This window comes from Neltuma alba, unplaced genomic scaffold (genome assembly GCF_004799145.2).
Source record: "Neltuma alba isolate B1F8T4 unplaced genomic scaffold, ASM479914v2 tig00013748_pilon, whole genome shotgun sequence".
NCBI classification, from domain to species: domain Eukaryota; kingdom Viridiplantae; phylum Streptophyta; class Magnoliopsida; order Fabales; family Fabaceae; genus Neltuma; species Neltuma alba.
In genome coordinates, this window is record NW_021637887.1 from 19,274 (window position 1) to 36,782 (window position 17,509).

At 34.2% G+C, this 17,509-nt stretch overlaps 2 protein-coding genes across 2 annotated transcripts; one reads left to right on the forward strand and one right to left on the reverse strand.

The window, feature by feature from the left end:
• Nucleotides 1-945: 945 nt before the first annotated feature.
• LOC114739044 (kinesin-like protein KIN-14I) lies at nucleotides 946-9,588 on the forward strand. Its single transcript, XM_028927111.1, has 24 exons — nucleotides 946-1,234; nucleotides 1,772-1,999; nucleotides 2,448-2,520; nucleotides 2,638-2,769; nucleotides 2,864-3,102; nucleotides 3,218-3,545; nucleotides 3,954-4,053; nucleotides 4,143-4,324; nucleotides 4,501-4,616; nucleotides 4,788-4,890; nucleotides 5,141-5,293; nucleotides 5,377-5,523; nucleotides 5,628-5,828; nucleotides 6,253-6,417; nucleotides 6,498-6,599; nucleotides 6,680-6,820; nucleotides 6,914-7,108; nucleotides 7,212-7,338; nucleotides 7,425-7,627; nucleotides 7,727-7,909; nucleotides 8,089-8,184; nucleotides 8,458-8,655; nucleotides 8,768-9,039; nucleotides 9,139-9,588. The coding sequence occupies exons 2-24, from the start codon at nucleotides 1,842-1,844 to the stop codon at nucleotides 9,329-9,331; spliced, it is 3,807 nt and encodes a 1,268-aa protein (XP_028782944.1). The 5' UTR covers nucleotides 946-1,234; nucleotides 1,772-1,841; the 3' UTR covers nucleotides 9,332-9,588.
• An 867-nt stretch (nucleotides 9,589-10,455) lies between these two features.
• Nucleotides 10,456-14,803, reverse strand: LOC114739042 (probable L-type lectin-domain containing receptor kinase S.5). The gene is made up of 2 exons (XM_028927110.1): nucleotides 13,374-14,803; nucleotides 10,456-11,532 (listed from the first exon to the last, which is right to left on the reverse strand). Exons 1-2 carry the CDS (start codon nucleotides 14,695-14,697, stop codon nucleotides 10,736-10,738), a joined length of 2,121 nt encoding a protein of 706 aa, XP_028782943.1. The 5' UTR covers nucleotides 14,698-14,803; the 3' UTR covers nucleotides 10,456-10,735.
• Between the last annotated feature and the right edge of the window lie 2,706 nt (nucleotides 14,804-17,509).

The following is a 17,509-nucleotide window of genomic DNA, read 5'->3' on the forward strand; positions in this document are numbered from 1 at the left end:
ATTTGTTATTCTTTTGACAGCTATAATTACTCAATTCAAGTTCATTCAATTGAGAAATATTGATAATTGTAACTGTGATATTATCTTCAGTTCTAATTATAAGATCTAGTTGATTAATTTGAGAAGATTAAGAAAATAAGTTAAGTTAGTTATTTGTAATAAACAGGTACTTTTTTTCTTAAAATATTATTGCTAATCAAGTGTATTGACTAGAACTACCATTATTAAAATGAACTTGAATTATATTAAGTACCGGAGATAGTATAATGGTATTACGAAAAGGTTACAATTTTTTTTCTCACGTAATAAATAAATGTCCTTATTTTAACACCATCAAATTTTATTTTAATGGTTGATATTCTTTTTTTTGAATTCTCCTATATAAATCTAAAATCACTTATAAATATATGTAAGTCGAGATAAAACTCTTTTCACATACTTATTTTGTATTCCGTAAATTTTAATTAAAAAATTACTTAGTAATATACTACTATAATAATACTTTCAATCTTTAATATACGAGCTAGTTGACTAAATTTAAGTAGATTAAGAAAATTAATTATGTTAGTTATTTATAATAAATAGATGTTATTTTTTTAAAAAAGTTTTTAACAATAAAGTGTATTGGTTAGAACTATCATTATTATAAAGACTACCTAAAAAAATAGATAAGTTTGATAAATAAATAAATTAAAATTTTATATTTAAAATTAAAATAAAAATCAAATAAGTTTTTATATTTATGATTTAAATTAGTCGGGAGAGCGGTAGCAGGGTAGCTTCCGTTCAGGCTTCAGAGGCATTCGAGATTTCGAAATTTAAAAATGAAAAACGAGGATTTGGCCGTATCGCCGGGCTGTATGTTCCAACTTGGATTGGAAGATTAATTATTATTATTGTCCGTTTGAAAATATGGTGAAGGATAAGAGATCCAAATGCCATTTGCATATGCTGCTGTTTGTTGATACATCTTCTCTCTTCTTTCTCAATCTTCCATTTTCTTTTGCTGTAAAAGCAAAATCAGCTGCCCTTTGCATTTATAATCCTCTCGTGACCTTCTCTCTCCCTTTTCCCTCACGCTTCCCTTGCTTCCTCTTTCTTCTCGTTTCCCTCGTTCTATCGATTTGGACTGCGATTGACCTCCCGTCACCCCCAGATCTCTTTCTTCCTCTGGTTGCTTACTACTGTTTCAGACACTGTTATTGTTGACATTGCTCTCCTTGCCGCTCTAAAGGTGAGATTTTTACCCATTCTTCTTCTTCTTCTTCTGCAGTCTTGACATTGTTTTCCCGATCCTCTGGGTTTCAGTTGAGTCGCTTCCTAGTCTTCTCGAGGATGTTCAAAACGCATTCTCTGATTAAAGCCTAATGCTGCGACTGGGTGTCCCCGTGTTAATGGTCAAGTTCATTGAAGCGTGTTGCCTACTGAAGACCTCCTAGTATTGTCGATCTTGTGTTTGCCAGTCTAATATTTTCGCTCTTGGATTTCTGGGCTTATGTCCGCTGATCATATATATTTTAGTTTATGATTGGGTCGGAGTCCCGTGGGTTCTCTATGGGGGTCAGGCTAGCTTTCTTCAGTTAAATTCTTTCTTATTTGGTTGACGGTTCATAGGCTTCTGTCCTCCCTAGCAAGTCATCTATGTTTTAAAATGTCGGATTTCCCGTAGTTAAAAGCTGCTGCGACTTTTCTGCCTCTCATTTTTTGGGCTTGGGTTTTGTTGTTTTTCTTCTTCTTTATTTACTTATATTTTTCAGTTTTTATCACGCAGGGGATTAAATAAGAGCTAAATTTGTTATTGAGGCAGACTAAAATTCAGTCCATCATCTGAATTCAGCAAAATGACCATTGATATGCCATACCCCATGGCCCAAAGTATGAGGACAAACAGACCTTCCTTTAGTTCCAGTAATGGCTACGATGATACCCCTGTTCACAATCATGCTGGAGTGAGCAATGCTGATGACTATGACAGTGATGGCTCCACCTTTGCACCACCGTAAGTATCATTCCCTCTTCTGAAGATATATTGGAATTTATATAAACAATGATGATTATTATAGCTGTGTTAGAGTATTTTTTTTTCCTGTAAAAAGAATGAAACGTATGTTATCGGGATTGTAGGATATTAGAATCCTGTTCACCTTTATTCTCTATTTGTGTAGAACAATATATGATGAAGTTAAAAAAAGAAAAAAAAGAAGCTATATTCTATGGCCTGACTGGGTACTATATTTGACTGGTTCCTGTATGAGCTCAATTTCAGTCTTGCATTCTGGTTGTATTGACACCTACGTTTATAACTGTATTTTTCTGCTTTTGCCCTTTGAATTGTGGGGCTAGTTTTATTTATTACAAGTGAGGATGAATTTTCCGATTGCTCATATGCAACCTTCTCCAGTATCTGACTTAGTATTTGATTTTATTTTTCTTGGTTGCACTTGCAGCACGCCTTCAACCCTAACAATGGCTATTCCAGCAGAATTAGCCGGAGCTGTGCCCTTGATGGATAGATTCCAGGTAGGAAAACATATATGTTAATTCAGTTATGTATTATATTTCACCACTATCTTCGTGGTTTGGTCATCTTTTTTCATTTAACGTCACTAAGCTTTTCTTAACCTTTTTTTGTTACAGGTAGAGGGGTTTATAAGATTAATGCAGAAACAAATCAATTCTGCTGGGAAACGTGGATTTTTTTCTAAGAGATCTGTAGGCCCTCAAATTAGAGAGAAGTTTACATTTGAGGACATGTTGTGTTTCCAAAAGGTAATAAAATACCAGTTTTAGTAGAGTATGCTATCAGAATTCCTTTACACATGAGGTGCTAATTCACGATTTTTTTTAAAAATAAATTTTTAAGGATCCTATACCAACATCATTGCTTAAGATGAACGGTGATATGGTAAGCCGGGCAACTAAACTATTTCAGATCATTTTGAAGTATATGGGAGTAGATTCACCAGAACGAGTAAATCCAATAAGTTTAGATGAAAGGGTTGAGCTTGTAGGCAAACTATACAAGCACAGTTTGAAGCGTTCAGAACTCCGAGATGAACTTTTTGTTCAAATATCAAAACAAACCAGAAATAACCCTGAGAGGTATGCGTATGTTCTATTTATGTTGAGCTTCATGTTGGTTAGACTTGTGGTTATTGAAGCTGTAATAACTTGGCTATATGCACATGACGCTAAACCCTTTCTTATCTCAAAATAGGCAATACTTGATTAAAGCATGGGAGCTGATGTATTTATGCGCATCCTCCATGCCACCTAGTAAAGACATTGGAGGATATTTGTCTGAATATGTTCATAATGTGGCCCACAATGTAACCACTGATGCTGAAATCCAAGCCCTTGCACTAAATACATTAAATGCTCTTAAGCGTTCTGTCAAAGCTGGTCCTAGACATATTATGCCTGGACGTGAGGAAATTGAAGCTCTGTTAACTGGGAGAAAGCTTACAACTATAGTGTTCTTCTTGGATGAAACTTTCGAAGAAATCACATATGACATGGCAACAACAGTTGCTGATGCTGTTGAGGTACTTTGAAACTTTTTTTTTTTTTTTGCTTGGAATTGTTTGCATTTATGATTTTTAATTTTACAAAATTTTATGCAATATTCAAAAATTCAAGAAGGAAAAATAAAAAAATGGGAAGATTATGCATGACGATAGCAAAGTAATCAGGAAAGGTTTGAAGAATATATCGTCATTTAAAGAATCTGTTCAATCCAGTAAAGAAAATCAATATTCAGTCATTTTCAAATTTATTCATATTAAGGCCTCTAGTGTTGTTAACAAAGACAATCAAATTTATTTGTACTAAATGCTGGACTTTTCTTGGAATTCATTTGCTTTTGTTTGAATTGTTTTAAACTCTCAATCAGATGTTGAAATTTTTGCATTTTAAAAACGTATTTTTATTCTCTAATGCAACATTTGCTTCAGGAACTTGCGGGGATCATCAAATTGTCAACATACAATAGCTTTACTCTGTTTGAATGCCGTAAAGTTGTTACTGGGTCCAAATCACCGGATTCTGGAAATGGTATGTCTCTTTCACATCACACTTGTTGATTGTTATACTTTTTAACTAACTAGAACGGATTGTCTAATTGCTCTTATATTGGCTCTCAGAGGAGTACATTGGGTTGGATGACAACAAATATATTGGAGACCTCTTAGCAGAATTTAGGGCAGCAAAAGATCGAAGTAAGGGAGAAATCTTGCAATGTAAACTTATATTTAAGAAAAGGCTATTTCGAGAATCAGATGAAGCTGTGGCAGATCCCATGTTTGTACAACTATGCTATGTGCAAGTATGTCTTTTCATTGAAACTCTCAGAATTTTGTAAATGTATTTGGAAGTTGATAGTTTGCTATGAAAATCACCACAATAAACTTATATTGCAATCAATAAAGCATATCTAGTTTTTGCACCAAACATTTACCTTCTAATTCTATATTTGTTGATTCTTGTCAATTAATGTTACAGTTACAACATGATTATATCTTGGGTAATTATCCTGTTGGAAGAGATGATGCTGCCCAACTGTCTTCATTGCAAATCCTGGCTGAAATTGGATTTGTTAGAGCACCTGAGTCTTGCACGTAAGTGCCTGTAAAACGTAAATATCTTGCAACAATATTCAGGTTTACTTGATTTATTTCAGCATAACACCTTTTACCAATAATCTTTGCCTTATTGAGTAAGCTTGACACTTTTTAAAATGTAAACTCCTGAGTCTGCTTGCCTAAGATTTATGATTATGTATGTCTCAGAGATTGGGATTCACTTTTGGAGAGGTTTCTACCAAGACAGATTGCAATTACTCGAGCTAAACGGGAATGGGAGCTGGACATTCTTTCTCGCTATCATTCATCGGTATGATAGTAGGACATTGCTTAACTCCATCACTTTTTTGCTTAGATCTGATTAGTATTTAATAGCTCAGATCTGTAACTCGTGTTATTAACTTGTTGTTAATCTCTTTATGGTGCATGTAACACTATTACCCATTTTCTACTCGTGAATCACACTGAAATAGAGAAATTAATTTTTATTTTAGCATGCTCCTTTACATGCATAAATAGTATACTGTTTAATTTATTGTTCTTTGATACGTTTTTCATAGGAACATCTGACAAAAGATGAGGCAAGGCAACAGTTCCTCCGCATATTGAGAGCACTTCCTTATGGGAATTCCGTTTTCTTTCATGTTCGCAAAATTGATGATCCAATTGGACTTCTACCTGGAAAAATAATACTGGGCATTAACAAGAGAGGGGTAAAGTTGGATATGTATACAATTTTTATGTGTTTGATATTTAAGTGTGCCTTTTCATTTATGGTTTTATTGTTTAATTGCAGGTTCATTTTTTCCGTCCTGTTCCAAAGGAATACCTTCACTCCGCTGAGTTAAGAGACATAATGCAGTTTGGAAGTAGCAATACTGCAGTATTTTTCAAAATGCGAGTTGCAGGTGTTCTACACATATTTCAGTTTGAAACCAAGCAGGTATATATACCTTCATTGAGTGAGCACTTAGTTTTGTACTTGATTAACATTCAACATGTGTATCACTACTTCTTGCCTCACTGACAATTTCTTTCTCTTTATAGGGGGAAGAAATTTGTGTAGCTCTTCAGACACATATCAATGATGTAATGTTGCGCCGATATTCCAAAGCACGGTCTGCTGCTGGTGGTTCTGTAAATGGAGATATCAGCAACAATTTTAAGAGTCCTACTTCAGAAATATATGAAAGACGTGTTCAAGATCTGTCAAAAGCTGTTGAAGAATCTCAAAGAAATGTTGATAAAGTGAGTCTAAGCTTCTAGTATCTACAATAGGATCTTAAGCTGGTTGGACAACAATCATCTAAATGAGTTGTTATGCCTAGTCACTTAAGAGTACATTTCTTTTGGATCATTGCATGGTAAAAGGAAACTCTAGGGGTCAACCGTTATATTCACTTTTGCTTTTCACTGCATGGCTGAGGAACCAAAGTTGATCTTTGGCATTAGCTGTGTTGGGGAAGAATGATGAAGCCTCTTCTTGGTTAAACTGCTATATGGACATGATCTATAATGTGTATCAATCTTTGACAAAAGCACGTTTAGCATAAGGCATGATACTTAAAATTTGTCTCCAATAAATTAGGCATAACTTTGTTTTCATTCCAATTAAGGTGTCTTGTGTAAGTTGTCAGCTAAATGTTTTAATATTTTAAACTATGCTGAATAGTTGCGGGAAGAATTGTGGGAAAAACAAAAGCAGGAAGAGAAAATGCAAGGAGAATTGGAGGGCTTGAAGGAATCCTTAAATGCAGATAAACGAAGTCTTGAGGAAGTTACCTGTGAGTGTGATAGGCTTAGATCAATATGCAATGAAAAGGATAAGGCTATTCAGGTAAATTTCTCAGCTTCATATAACTCATCCAATTTCACTTTTGCAAATATTTTTTGTCTTACGGATTATGAATCTACTAGGCTGCAATTATAGAGAAAAGAAATATGGAAGCAAGATTGACCAAGTTGAATAACCTGGTGCTAGAGAACACAAAAAAGGAGTCTGTTGAAGCAAATAACCAGGTAAGATACTTTTGAAGGTGTTGTTATTTATGTGTAAGATAATCTCTGGTTAATAGGACAGCTTTCACTTTGATAAATAGGATTTGCATAAGCTTGAGAATGAGTTAAAAGTTCATAAAGATGAGCTGCTTGTAGCAGAAGAAACTGTTACAAGATTGACAAATGAAAAATTGATTTTGGCACGGAAGCTATCAGAGCTGGAGAAGGGGAATGCTGATGAGGTAATATAAAACATTTAAACAATTTATATGATTTAAAACCCAATAATTTTACATAATCGTCAATCGATATTCAAGGTGTTTGCTGAAATGCAGATTAATGTTCTTGAACGAAGATTTGAGCAAGAACGCAAAGCCTTGAAGTCTCAAGTGAATGACCTGGAAAAAAAGATAGAAGGATTTAGACGAGAATTAGCTGCTGCTGAATCCACTCTATCAGCCAAGGATGCTGAGTTGGTTGCATTGCAGAATAATTTAAGGGAACTGGAAGAACTAAGAGAAATGAAAGAGGTTTTGACACTCGCTCATTTATTTTCAATATTCCAATCACGTGACAACACACTTATAGCGCCCACACACCAAGTATTTTTATGTTTCTGTTTTCTTTGTTTAGGACATTGATAGGAAGAATGAACAAACAGCTGCCATATTAAGGATGCAAGGGGCTCAATTAGCAGAAATGGAAGCGCTTTATAAAGAAGAGCAGGTTTTGCGGAAACGCTATTTCAACACAATAGAAGGTGGGCTATGAAAAGTTTATCTACATGACAGTGTATTAATATTCTTATAGCATTTTTACAACATCAAAGCTTGGTTTTTCTTTCAGATATGAAAGGTAAGATCAGAGTTTACTGCCGTCGAAGGCCTCTTAGTGATAAAGAGATCAATGAGAAAGAGAGAGATGTCCTGACCAGCATAGATGAGTTTACTATTGAACATCCATGGAAGGATGATAAACCAAAGCAATTTGTGTATGATCGTGTATTTGATGATAATGCCACCCAAGAAGATGTATTCGAGGATACTAGGGTAAGTTATATCAGCTTAAAGATTATATCCCTTTCTTGCCCAAGATAATTTGTGCAAAATTTATTGGTAATGCTTTCATTTTGGTGATTTTCCATGCAGTATTTGGTACAGTCTGCTGTAGATGCGTATAATGTCTGCATATTTGCATATGGACAGACTGGGTCTGGGAAGACATATACAATCTATGGAACTGAAAACAACCCTGGGCTCACCCCACGTGCCACCGCTGAACTGTTCAAAATTTTGAGGAGAGATAGCAACAAATATTCTTTTTCTTTAAAGGTAATAGTTTCAAAAAGATGGTTTATGCAACTTTATTGCTTAATTTTGTAATGTATATAGTCAATAAAGCAGAAATGGTCAGGTAATTAATTATAGCTTGATTTCTTGTGTGTAAAGCTGAAAACCTTTGCAAAATGCGGCATTATCTTACAAAGACTTCTTATGTATCAATATTACAGGCATACATGGTGGAATTATATCAAGATACACTTGTAGATCTTCTGTTACCTAAGAATGCAAAGCGTTTAAAATTAGATATCAAGAAGGATTCAAAGGTGATTATCTCTACCCAGCCACTGTGAATTTTTGCCTATAGAGCCATTATAGTATTATTATATAGAAATGCAAAATACTTAATATTTGTAATGACAATTCAAAATTGATATAATTCTTATGCTGTTATTTTGATTTCAGAGATAAAACATTACTAATCTTAGTGTTTTCTTTCCCATGTTATTTTGTTTTCTTTTTTTCTGACAATTATGATGAAGTGATTTGCAGGTCTTTACGTGGTCTAATGTTATATTGTTTGTTTTGTTTTATTTTAGGGCATGGTGGTTGTGGAAAATGTGACAGTATTGCCAATTTCAAACATGGAGGAATTGAATAGCATAATACAACGAGGATCTGAACGACGGCATACATCTGGAACTCAGATGAACGAAGAAAGTTCAAGATCTCATCTCATATTGTCAGTTGTAATTGAAAGTACCAACCTCCAAACTCAATCAATGGCAAGAGGAAAGGTATCTTAAGTTTTTCTTTGGAATTAACTGTAATTTATGCCTGTCTATGATGGAACTTGAGCTTGAGCAGGGTTGATGCTTAATTACATTGTATATTTGATTCAATATGCAGTTAAGCTTTGTAGATCTTGCTGGTTCAGAAAGAGTAAAAAAATCTGGTTCCACTGGTAATCAACTTAAAGAAGCTCAAAGTATAAATAAATCATTATCAGCTCTTGGGGATGTCATCAGTGCTTTATCTTCCGGTGGTCAACACACTCCTTACAGGAATCACAAGTTGACAATGCTAATGAGTGATTCACTAGGGGGTAATGCTAAAACTCTCATGTTCGTGAATGTATCCCCAGCAGAATCAAACTTGGATGAGACACACAATTCTCTCATGTATGTTCCTTGATCTTTCTTGTGTGATTTTTTTTTTTTTTTTTGGGTTCTTGGACTTCGAGTTTTAGAAGTTTTGTTTTATACTTTCGGGATATTCAGGTATGCTTCGCGAGTGAGATCGATTGTGAATGATCCGAGCAAAAATGTTTCGTCAAAAGAGGTGGCTCGGTTGAAAAAGCTGGTTGCATACTGGAAGGAGCAGGCAGGCAGAAGAGGCGATGAAGAAGAGTTGGAGGAAATTCAAGAGGAAAGACCAATGAAAGAGAGGTCAGATGGCCGGCATTCCATGTAGGGACTCGGATCCTCTCTAGGGAGGCTCCTGGGAAACAAACAAGAACCAACCCTGCAAGAAGTGTTTTGGTAGTCGACAATGACATTGAAATTTGCCTTCTCTGTATTGTTCTGTGCAATGTTGTTATTGCTTTCCAAAATACGCAGGTAGGATAGGCTCTATGATGCTTGTATATATATTTCTAATCCTTCTTGTCTCATTGCATATATGAATGTATACGCTATTCTACTTAAATATGATCACTTTCTTTTGCCCAAGCTTGCAAAATCATCTTTTTTAAAAAATAAAAAAAAAAAGGGGGGAAGTGAGACCGACAGCATTCCTGACACCGGAATTTAGGATTTAAGGTGACGCATGGTGCAATGTAAAATTTTTTTTTTTGGGTAGGCATGGATATTTTCTTATTGAAAATAATACTGTTTGAGATATTGTGGGACACTAAATGGGAAGCAGCTTGTCTCCTCAACCCTTCCCCTCCTCTACTCCCTTCATCACCATCAGATTACATTGGATATTTAATATTTTATAAAAATATTATTATAATTTTACTTAAACTGTTATACTTTGATAACAATTTATAACTATAGTGAAAAAAAAATATGAAAGACATCTATTTTAAAATAATATAGTTGTGACAGATCATTTTTTTAGCAGTTCAAATTCTTGTATGTATTTTTTTAGTAAGATTATAATAATATTTTTATAAAATGTTCAATTTGGATCACTAGAATTTAATCTAATAATGATGAAAGGAGTAAAGGAAGGGTAGAGCCGCAGAGGAGGGAAAGGGTAGAAGAGACAAGTTGCTTCTCCCATTATTAATGGCTAAGACATTCATTTCTTATGACAAATAAATAGAGTTTCAATTAGTCCAGATTTTTTTTGCCAACTGGAAAGTCTATAATTGAAAAGGCAACATTAGGGGTTGCATAATTGTTTCTATTTCTTTTGAATTATACAAAGTACTTGATTAGAAAGAGTCTCTCCGTTGCTCAAGTTGAGCTCTAGAGAATTAGATCAAATCAGAATTATTAATTGCCAACTTGGTTCAACTGATTCTAGAAGCAACTTCAAATAGAATATAAACACTAGAACCATAAACAGAATGACATTTTTCATCAGCATTTCAGACATAATAGTAGTATCCATTTCTTTTATGAAGAAAAGAATCTATATACTAAAATGTTACAAAGTGTCATAAAATCCCAAATAATTCGAGACAACCTATCCATAAGAGGAAATGATCAATCAGCACACAAGACTGTAAGTGAGCAAAAAATTAGATCCTCCACATTTATACATTTATATATCCCAAGAGGATGACACAAAAAAATACAGTTGTGTATAAATTTATGTCTCTATCATTATGCTCATAATCTCTTTCCAAATGTATCACACAAACATTCACTTTGATGAATGTAGAGGATCTGAATCTGTATGAACAGGTGTGTTTGCAGTAGTAGAAGATGGTGTTGTGAGATCACTAATAAAGCTTCCAAAATCCACAGCTGGCCAAATAAAAGCAGGCTTACTTGGAGGCACATAAGGCACAGGGACAGCCCCACTTATAATTTGCATTATAGTTTGCATCTTTGGCCTCTCACCAGCAATAGGATGAGAACATGCTAACCCTAATTTCAATATTTTCTCTGCTTCTTCAATCTCATACTCATTCCCAAGCCCTTTATCCACAGCCTCAAGAATCCTACCTTCACCATACAAATACCAAACCCAATCCACCAGTAACTGAAACCCTTCCTTCTTTGTCCAGGGCCTCTCACCACACACTACTTCTAGCAGAACTGCTCCAAAACTGAACACATCTGATTGTCGTGTTGCCTTCCCTGTGTGGAAGCACTCTGGCGCGATGTACCCCATTGTGCCATGGATTCCTTCAACCTCAGCGTATGAGGTTTTCTCATGCTCAATGGCTCTAGCAAGGCCAAAGTCGCCAAGGCGAGCATTAAAGTCAGAGTCAAGCATGATATTGCTGGCTTTGAGATCTCTATGAACTACTTTTTGATCATACTCATTATGGAGGTAGTTAAGTGCTGAGGCTACGCCTGAGATGATTTTGTACCGTAGGTTCCAACTTAGAGGTCTTGTAATTTTTCCATCCTCAAAGAAAAGGTGATTGTCCAGGCTGCCATTCGGCATGAACTCATATACCAAAATTAACACTCCATTCTTGTGGCACCAACCTGCACCATATTATCAATTATCAAGTTATGCTCTAAGCTTTCACATCTAAATAATCTTTTTTCATCCCTTAACTCTGCAGAAATTGATTCATCTGTGTGTACAAAAATAATACAAAAGACTGTGACGTACGTTCCCTATCTTTAACTGCACTTATCATCTCTCCTATGTCTTTCAAATAAAAATAAATTCAAAATATCTCAAAAAAAAAAAAAAAAAACATTCAAAGGGGATATATTTATTTATTTTTAAGTAAGCTACACAAACCGTCATTAGAATTTAGATGTATTTATAGTTTATAATGAGGCCAGGGTTAATTATTTCCCGAAAGGTAATATTTTAAAAAACTTAACCCGCCTTCTAAGTATTTTAGGGAGGAAAATTAGTTAGGTGTACAAATTTAAAATTAAAGTATTAACTCAGTCATATTTAATAAAATTATATCTTAAAATCATGCAATGACGGAAGAATAACTTATTTATCTAATTTCTATTCTTTAATTCATTTTCTTGTTCTCTTATTCCATTCTGATTGAAAAGCACCGAGCTCGAGCTGTACTTTCAATTATGAAATGGGCATCGAATTCTTTTGCAAGGAATCCTTCTTTAGTAGTTAGATCAATGTCTGGGAAAAAAAGAAAGGACATTTTATAGTATAAATTAAAAAAAGGAAAAGGAGAAAGCTTTGAAATTAACAAGGGACCAAACAAAAAGTACGTTATCGCCAGCACTAATAAATGATGGCAACAACTTAACAAGAAATAAACTATAATCATTGACCTCGATGGGCACATGTTAATTAATTTTTAAATTAATCTAATTTAATTATTGAGAGTAGATATGCATGCATTATTAGAATATAGAAGATGCTGCCATAGAAATTTGCAATATTTGTGATTTTTAAAGATCATGGACTCCTACTTCCTAGCCTTTTTATATTTTATATTTTGGAGTTAACGTTGAAGGAAATCTCATTCACGGAGACAAGAGTGAACTTTGAGGACATGACCACATGGTTTTTTTTATTTTATTTAACCATATGACCAGAATAAAAGATTGCTTTTTGTTGGTTTCCAGCCAGCTTAATTCCGTGTTTAGATCACTTGAAGTTTACATTTGGTGAACTGGATGAAATTATTACATGCTTTTCATGGTTTCCTGGTGCGTGGTGTGTGTATAAAATAAATAAAACCCTAAATCATTTCAGGCAATTCTCATCAATCTTAGCGAATCCTCAAATGAAAATTGTACTTTCAAAATGAAGACATTGCTCCTATGAAAGAAAGAACAAGACCAAAATAGACACTAGGTTATGGTTTGGACCAGGCATGGCCAAAAATTTTCAACCTTATTTTTTAACTTCTAGCATTGAATTGTCAGGGTGAAATATGAATAAAGAGAAGGAAGAAATTTTCCATTGAATAAAGTTCAAAATGGTTGAACAATATATATAAATATAAAGGATTTGCAGACCTAAATTCTTGTTCATTTATACCAATTTAGATCTAAAGCACTCAGCTAGTTGGACGCAATACTTTTTTTTTTTTTGAAAAAAAAATCCAACAAACATGTGTTCAAGATTTTCTTCAACCTCCAAAACCAAATACCTATTCATTCAGTTATTGACTATAGCATATCCTAATCTAACCCTAAATTTGGTCTGGTGTCTGAATTATAGACAGAATAGAACTTGGCGACATCATTAAGGATACGGTTTAAATGTGCTGATCTGATTTGATATATATTCCTAGTTTCAGACAGATTCATGCTCAGACGAGGATTCAATCATTCAACGAATAAAAAGCAATTAGATAAAGATAGAATTTGCATGAAAATGAAGTTACCTAGTAACCGAACAAGATGCTTATGACGAAGACGATTGATAATGGTGAGTTCAGCCAAGAAATCATCTTTGCATTTCATCTTATCTCTGCAGAATTTCTTCACTGCCACTTCCAAGTTATTCTCTTTCTGCAAAATCCCTCTGTACACCATCCCATACCCTCCTTCTCCGAGCTTGTTCTTCTCACTGAAATTATTCGTCGCCTTCTTCAATTCCTTGAATGAGTACTCTCTCGGCGTTCCCGGCAAGCTCTTCAACGTCCCCAGTATCTGTTCATCGTCCAACCTTCTTCTTCTCTTCTTTTTATAAACGCAATACACTGACCCACCAATCCCCACCAGGATCAAAGCCGTCAATGGCACCCCAATACCCAAACCCATCTTCAAAGATCGCGACTTGTTCTTGTTTTCTGAAAGAATCTCCACTGTCAGGTTCCATCTCAGAACACAGTTTAGCTGGTAGGTTGTTCCTGTTGAGGCAGAGAACCCGAAGTAAGAGCTCTGTTTCACGATGTTTTTGAGATCTAGATCTGAAGTTAACACTGGTTCTTCAGGTTTCGATACTATAGGTGCGTTTCTGTCAGGTTGTTCTTTGATGAATACGTTAATTTCCTTGCTTGAACCGTTGTAGTCTATCCAGATTACATAGTATTTGGCACCCTTTGGAGCGATCTCCATTCCGTATTGAGACAGGGAGACAGTGGTTTTTGATTTGACGCTGTTGATGTTAAGTCCGATGTGGTTGTCGTCGGGGTCGAAGTCTTGCTTGACGGTGTCTAGTTCGACTGCAACGATGTGGTTGTCGGGATTGCCGTCGGTGGTGGAGTTGGTGAGGCCGAGGTATTGGCCATGGCTGTTTCGGGGAATGTCAAGAGATGAGGCAATGAAGAAGGCGACTCCTTCGCCGGGAGTGGCGTTGTTGACGCGATAGACGTTGATGAGGAATGAACTGTTGAAGGAAGCAACTTTTCCGGTGTCTTCCCAGAGGTTGAAGGGTTTCCGGAAAAGGATTCGGCCGTAGGTGTCAGTGAGGTTGACGTTGCCGGCGGTGTCGGGAGTTACTTGGAGGGCTCCGAAGTTGATCGACGCCGGAGGAATGACTTTGAAGGTTGTGTAGTAAGAGACGTCGAAGGGGCCGAAGACGTATCGGTCAGTTTTCATGTTCTGGGATTGGGACTTGGCCGCCGGGAAGAGAAGTTGCAGAAAGCATATGAAGGCGGCGACGGTGGCAGAGACGGGGATGCATGGTCGGCGATTCATGTCAAGCTTTTGGCGGCGTGGTGGCTGATGATGATGATGCCTGCTGCTGCATTGGAGGGAAAGCATTCCCTAACAGCTAATACGGATATTTAATGGATTCGAAGATCAAAGCTTTGAAGGTTTTGTGAGATATTGAGTTTGGTTAGCTCATACCACTCTCTTTCGTTTTGTCTCTGCTTTTCCCGTTGCTGGTTTTCTCTACGAAACCGAGAAAACGCAGAGCACAGCTACTCTTGACAGCGGTGTGCACCGTTCCTTTCGATTTTGTTTATCGAGATGGCTTTATTTTAATACTACCTCCTATCCTAATTATAAGATCCAGTTGACTAATTTGAGGGGATTAAGGAAGTAAGTTAGGTTAGTTATTTGTAATAAATAAGTGTTGTCATTCCTAAAATATCCTTATTAATTAAGTGTATTGGCTAGAACTATCATTATTAGAAGGATTATCTTGGAAAAAAATGCATAAATATGAGAGACAAAATGGATTGGGGTCTTATAATTAGAACCAAATTAAAAATCAAACGGGGTCTTATATTAAGGACCGGAGGTAGTAATATCTTTTCCGGCCACTAGCTTCTCATTGTAATTTTTATAAAAGATGGTAAATTTACTCTAAAAATTTTCATTCGAAAAATGGTGCACGCCTTATAGGTTCAATGGTAAATTTTGTAGATAAAACAAAAATTTATCTGTGTTATTTTTGTAATAATCATAATTGCCAAGTGATGTGAAGATTAAAGTTTGAATTTTGATAATGGAAAAATGAATATAAAATACTTGTTGAATTTTAAAATAATAAATAGGTGATGCTCACTATTTTTACAAAGGTATTGACTATTTTTATAAAAATTTTGACATTCTAAAATCACTTATTTATTATTTTAAAATTTAATAGGTTTTTTTTTTGTTATTTTTCTTTTATCTTTGTGCATCCACATCGAATTGCTTTTTCATTTGAATGGGTGTGATGTGTGTATATGCATATATATGGATGTAGACATTAACAATTAGAATTACATAATTTGTAGAGGCACTTGACACTAATAAAAAATTCTTAAAATTGGATACGGAGTTGGGCAAGAGAGAGGATTTATCTCCAATAAAATATTTATGTAATTGTGTGTACTGTTACAGGAGACGTATGATCAACAAAAATTCTCATTGGATTTTTAAAAAAAAAAGATAAAAGAAAATGGGAAGATCATGTGCATGAAGCTATACTTTTTTAATTTAAGTGGTTTTTTAATGAGCTGAACTTTGTCCATATTATATTAAAAAAATAAATGCCTGTTTTACATGATATATAATACTCCTCCGGTCCTAATTATAAGACCCAATTGACTTATTTGAGGAGATTAAGGAAGTAAGTTAAGTTGGTTATTTATAATAAATAAGTGTTGTTATTCCTAAAATATCTTTGCTAATTAAGTATATTGGCTAAAACTATCATTATTAGAAGGATTATCTTGGAAAAAAATACATAAATATAAGAGAGAAAATGGATTGGGTCTTATAATTAGGACCAAATAAAAAGTCAAAATGGGTCTTATAATAAGAACCGGAGGAGTACTATGATTCTGCTTCGTAATAAAAAAAAAGAGAAAAAGAAAAAGATGCTTTTAATATAAAATTATGGTTAAAGATGGAATGGACTATGAGTGATGATGAACACGGTACTGCCAACCCTAATGTGCTATGTCCGTAACAACCCCCTTCAACTTTTTAATATGCATTCCATTTTTTAATGGCCAACTCGCAATTAATTGTATACTTTCTTATCTTTATTCAAACTTTTCTGGATCCCTCTCTGAGGTTCAGAATGACTAGATAAAATCATATTAGGCTCAATTTAGTATCAGAAAAATGAAAGGAAGAATTTTACTGAGTTTGATTTTTTAAAAAATTAAAGAAGTACAGTTAAAAAATTTTTAATTAATTTTTGTTATGCTTTTATTTTATCTTACATATTTTATTATTAAAATTTTATAATTCCATTTTTTTTAATTTTTCATATTGAGCTCTATAATAATAAAGAGTCCAAGTCTCGGCCCTACTGTTATCAAACTCACGAGTTGACTCTCCGAGTTTAACATTTTCACGTTTTCAGCTAATAAAATCGTATCGATTCGTTCTTAAACTCGTGATAACTGTAAACTTAGTTAAACTTACGAGTTCATTTACTGAATTTATCATTTTTACGTTTTTTAGCTTATAAAATGGTGTCAACTTTATCCCTATTTAATATATGCACCGTTCAAGAAATAAACTTTATCCCTAAATTTTTGAATTTGATTATGTTTAGTAACTTTATATATGATTTATTTTTTATGAAAATTTCTTTGTTGAATATGATATATTATGAACATTGATAGATATAATTTTAATTATTTAAATTTAAAATATATTTAAATAAAATTTTCTCATTTTTTATATATTGATTATTTGATTATATACCTTTAATATCAGTTTATTAATAAAAATAAACTCTTATGATTCACGATTCGAATTTATAATTCAAGTTTATATTATTATTACAAGTTTATTTAAACTCACGAGTTTAATAACCTTGCTCGCCCTCTACTTGACCCAAGATTGGGCCACAACCAAATGTTGATTAATTGAATTGGGTCGGGCGTATTGTTCAATTTTGTCGAGTTCGGCTGGTATTATTAATTATTATGTTCAAATTAATATATATATATATATATATATGAACTGAAAAAAAATAGAGAAAATAAAAGGGAAAATCCCATATAAATACCTATTGAATTCTAAAATCCCAAATAAGTCACTCTAACTTCACAAAAGACAAATAAGCCTACAGGTATTAAATCGGAATTTGCAAATTTTGACAAATTACCTCCATGCCCTTTTT

Excerpts from the sequence above, each read along its gene's own strand:
- LOC114739042 (XM_028927110.1), bottom strand. The coding sequence starts at position 14,697 with ATGCTTTCCCTCCAATGCAGCAGCAGGCATCATCATCATCAGCCACCA. Across the intron at positions 11,533-13,373 it reads GCATCTTGTTCGGTTACTAG|GTTGGTGCCACAAGAATGGA; the intron begins GTAACTTCATTT and ends AATATGGTGCAG.
- LOC114739044 (XM_028927111.1), top strand. The coding sequence starts at position 1,842 with ATGACCATTGATATGCCATACCCCATGGCCCAAAGTATGAGGACAAAC. Across the intron at positions 2,000-2,447 it reads GGCTCCACCTTTGCACCACC|CACGCCTTCAACCCTAACAA; the intron begins GTAAGTATCATT and ends TTGCACTTGCAG. Across the intron at positions 7,628-7,726 it reads ATGTATTCGAGGATACTAGG|TATTTGGTACAGTCTGCTGT; the intron begins GTAAGTTATATC and ends TTTTCCATGCAG.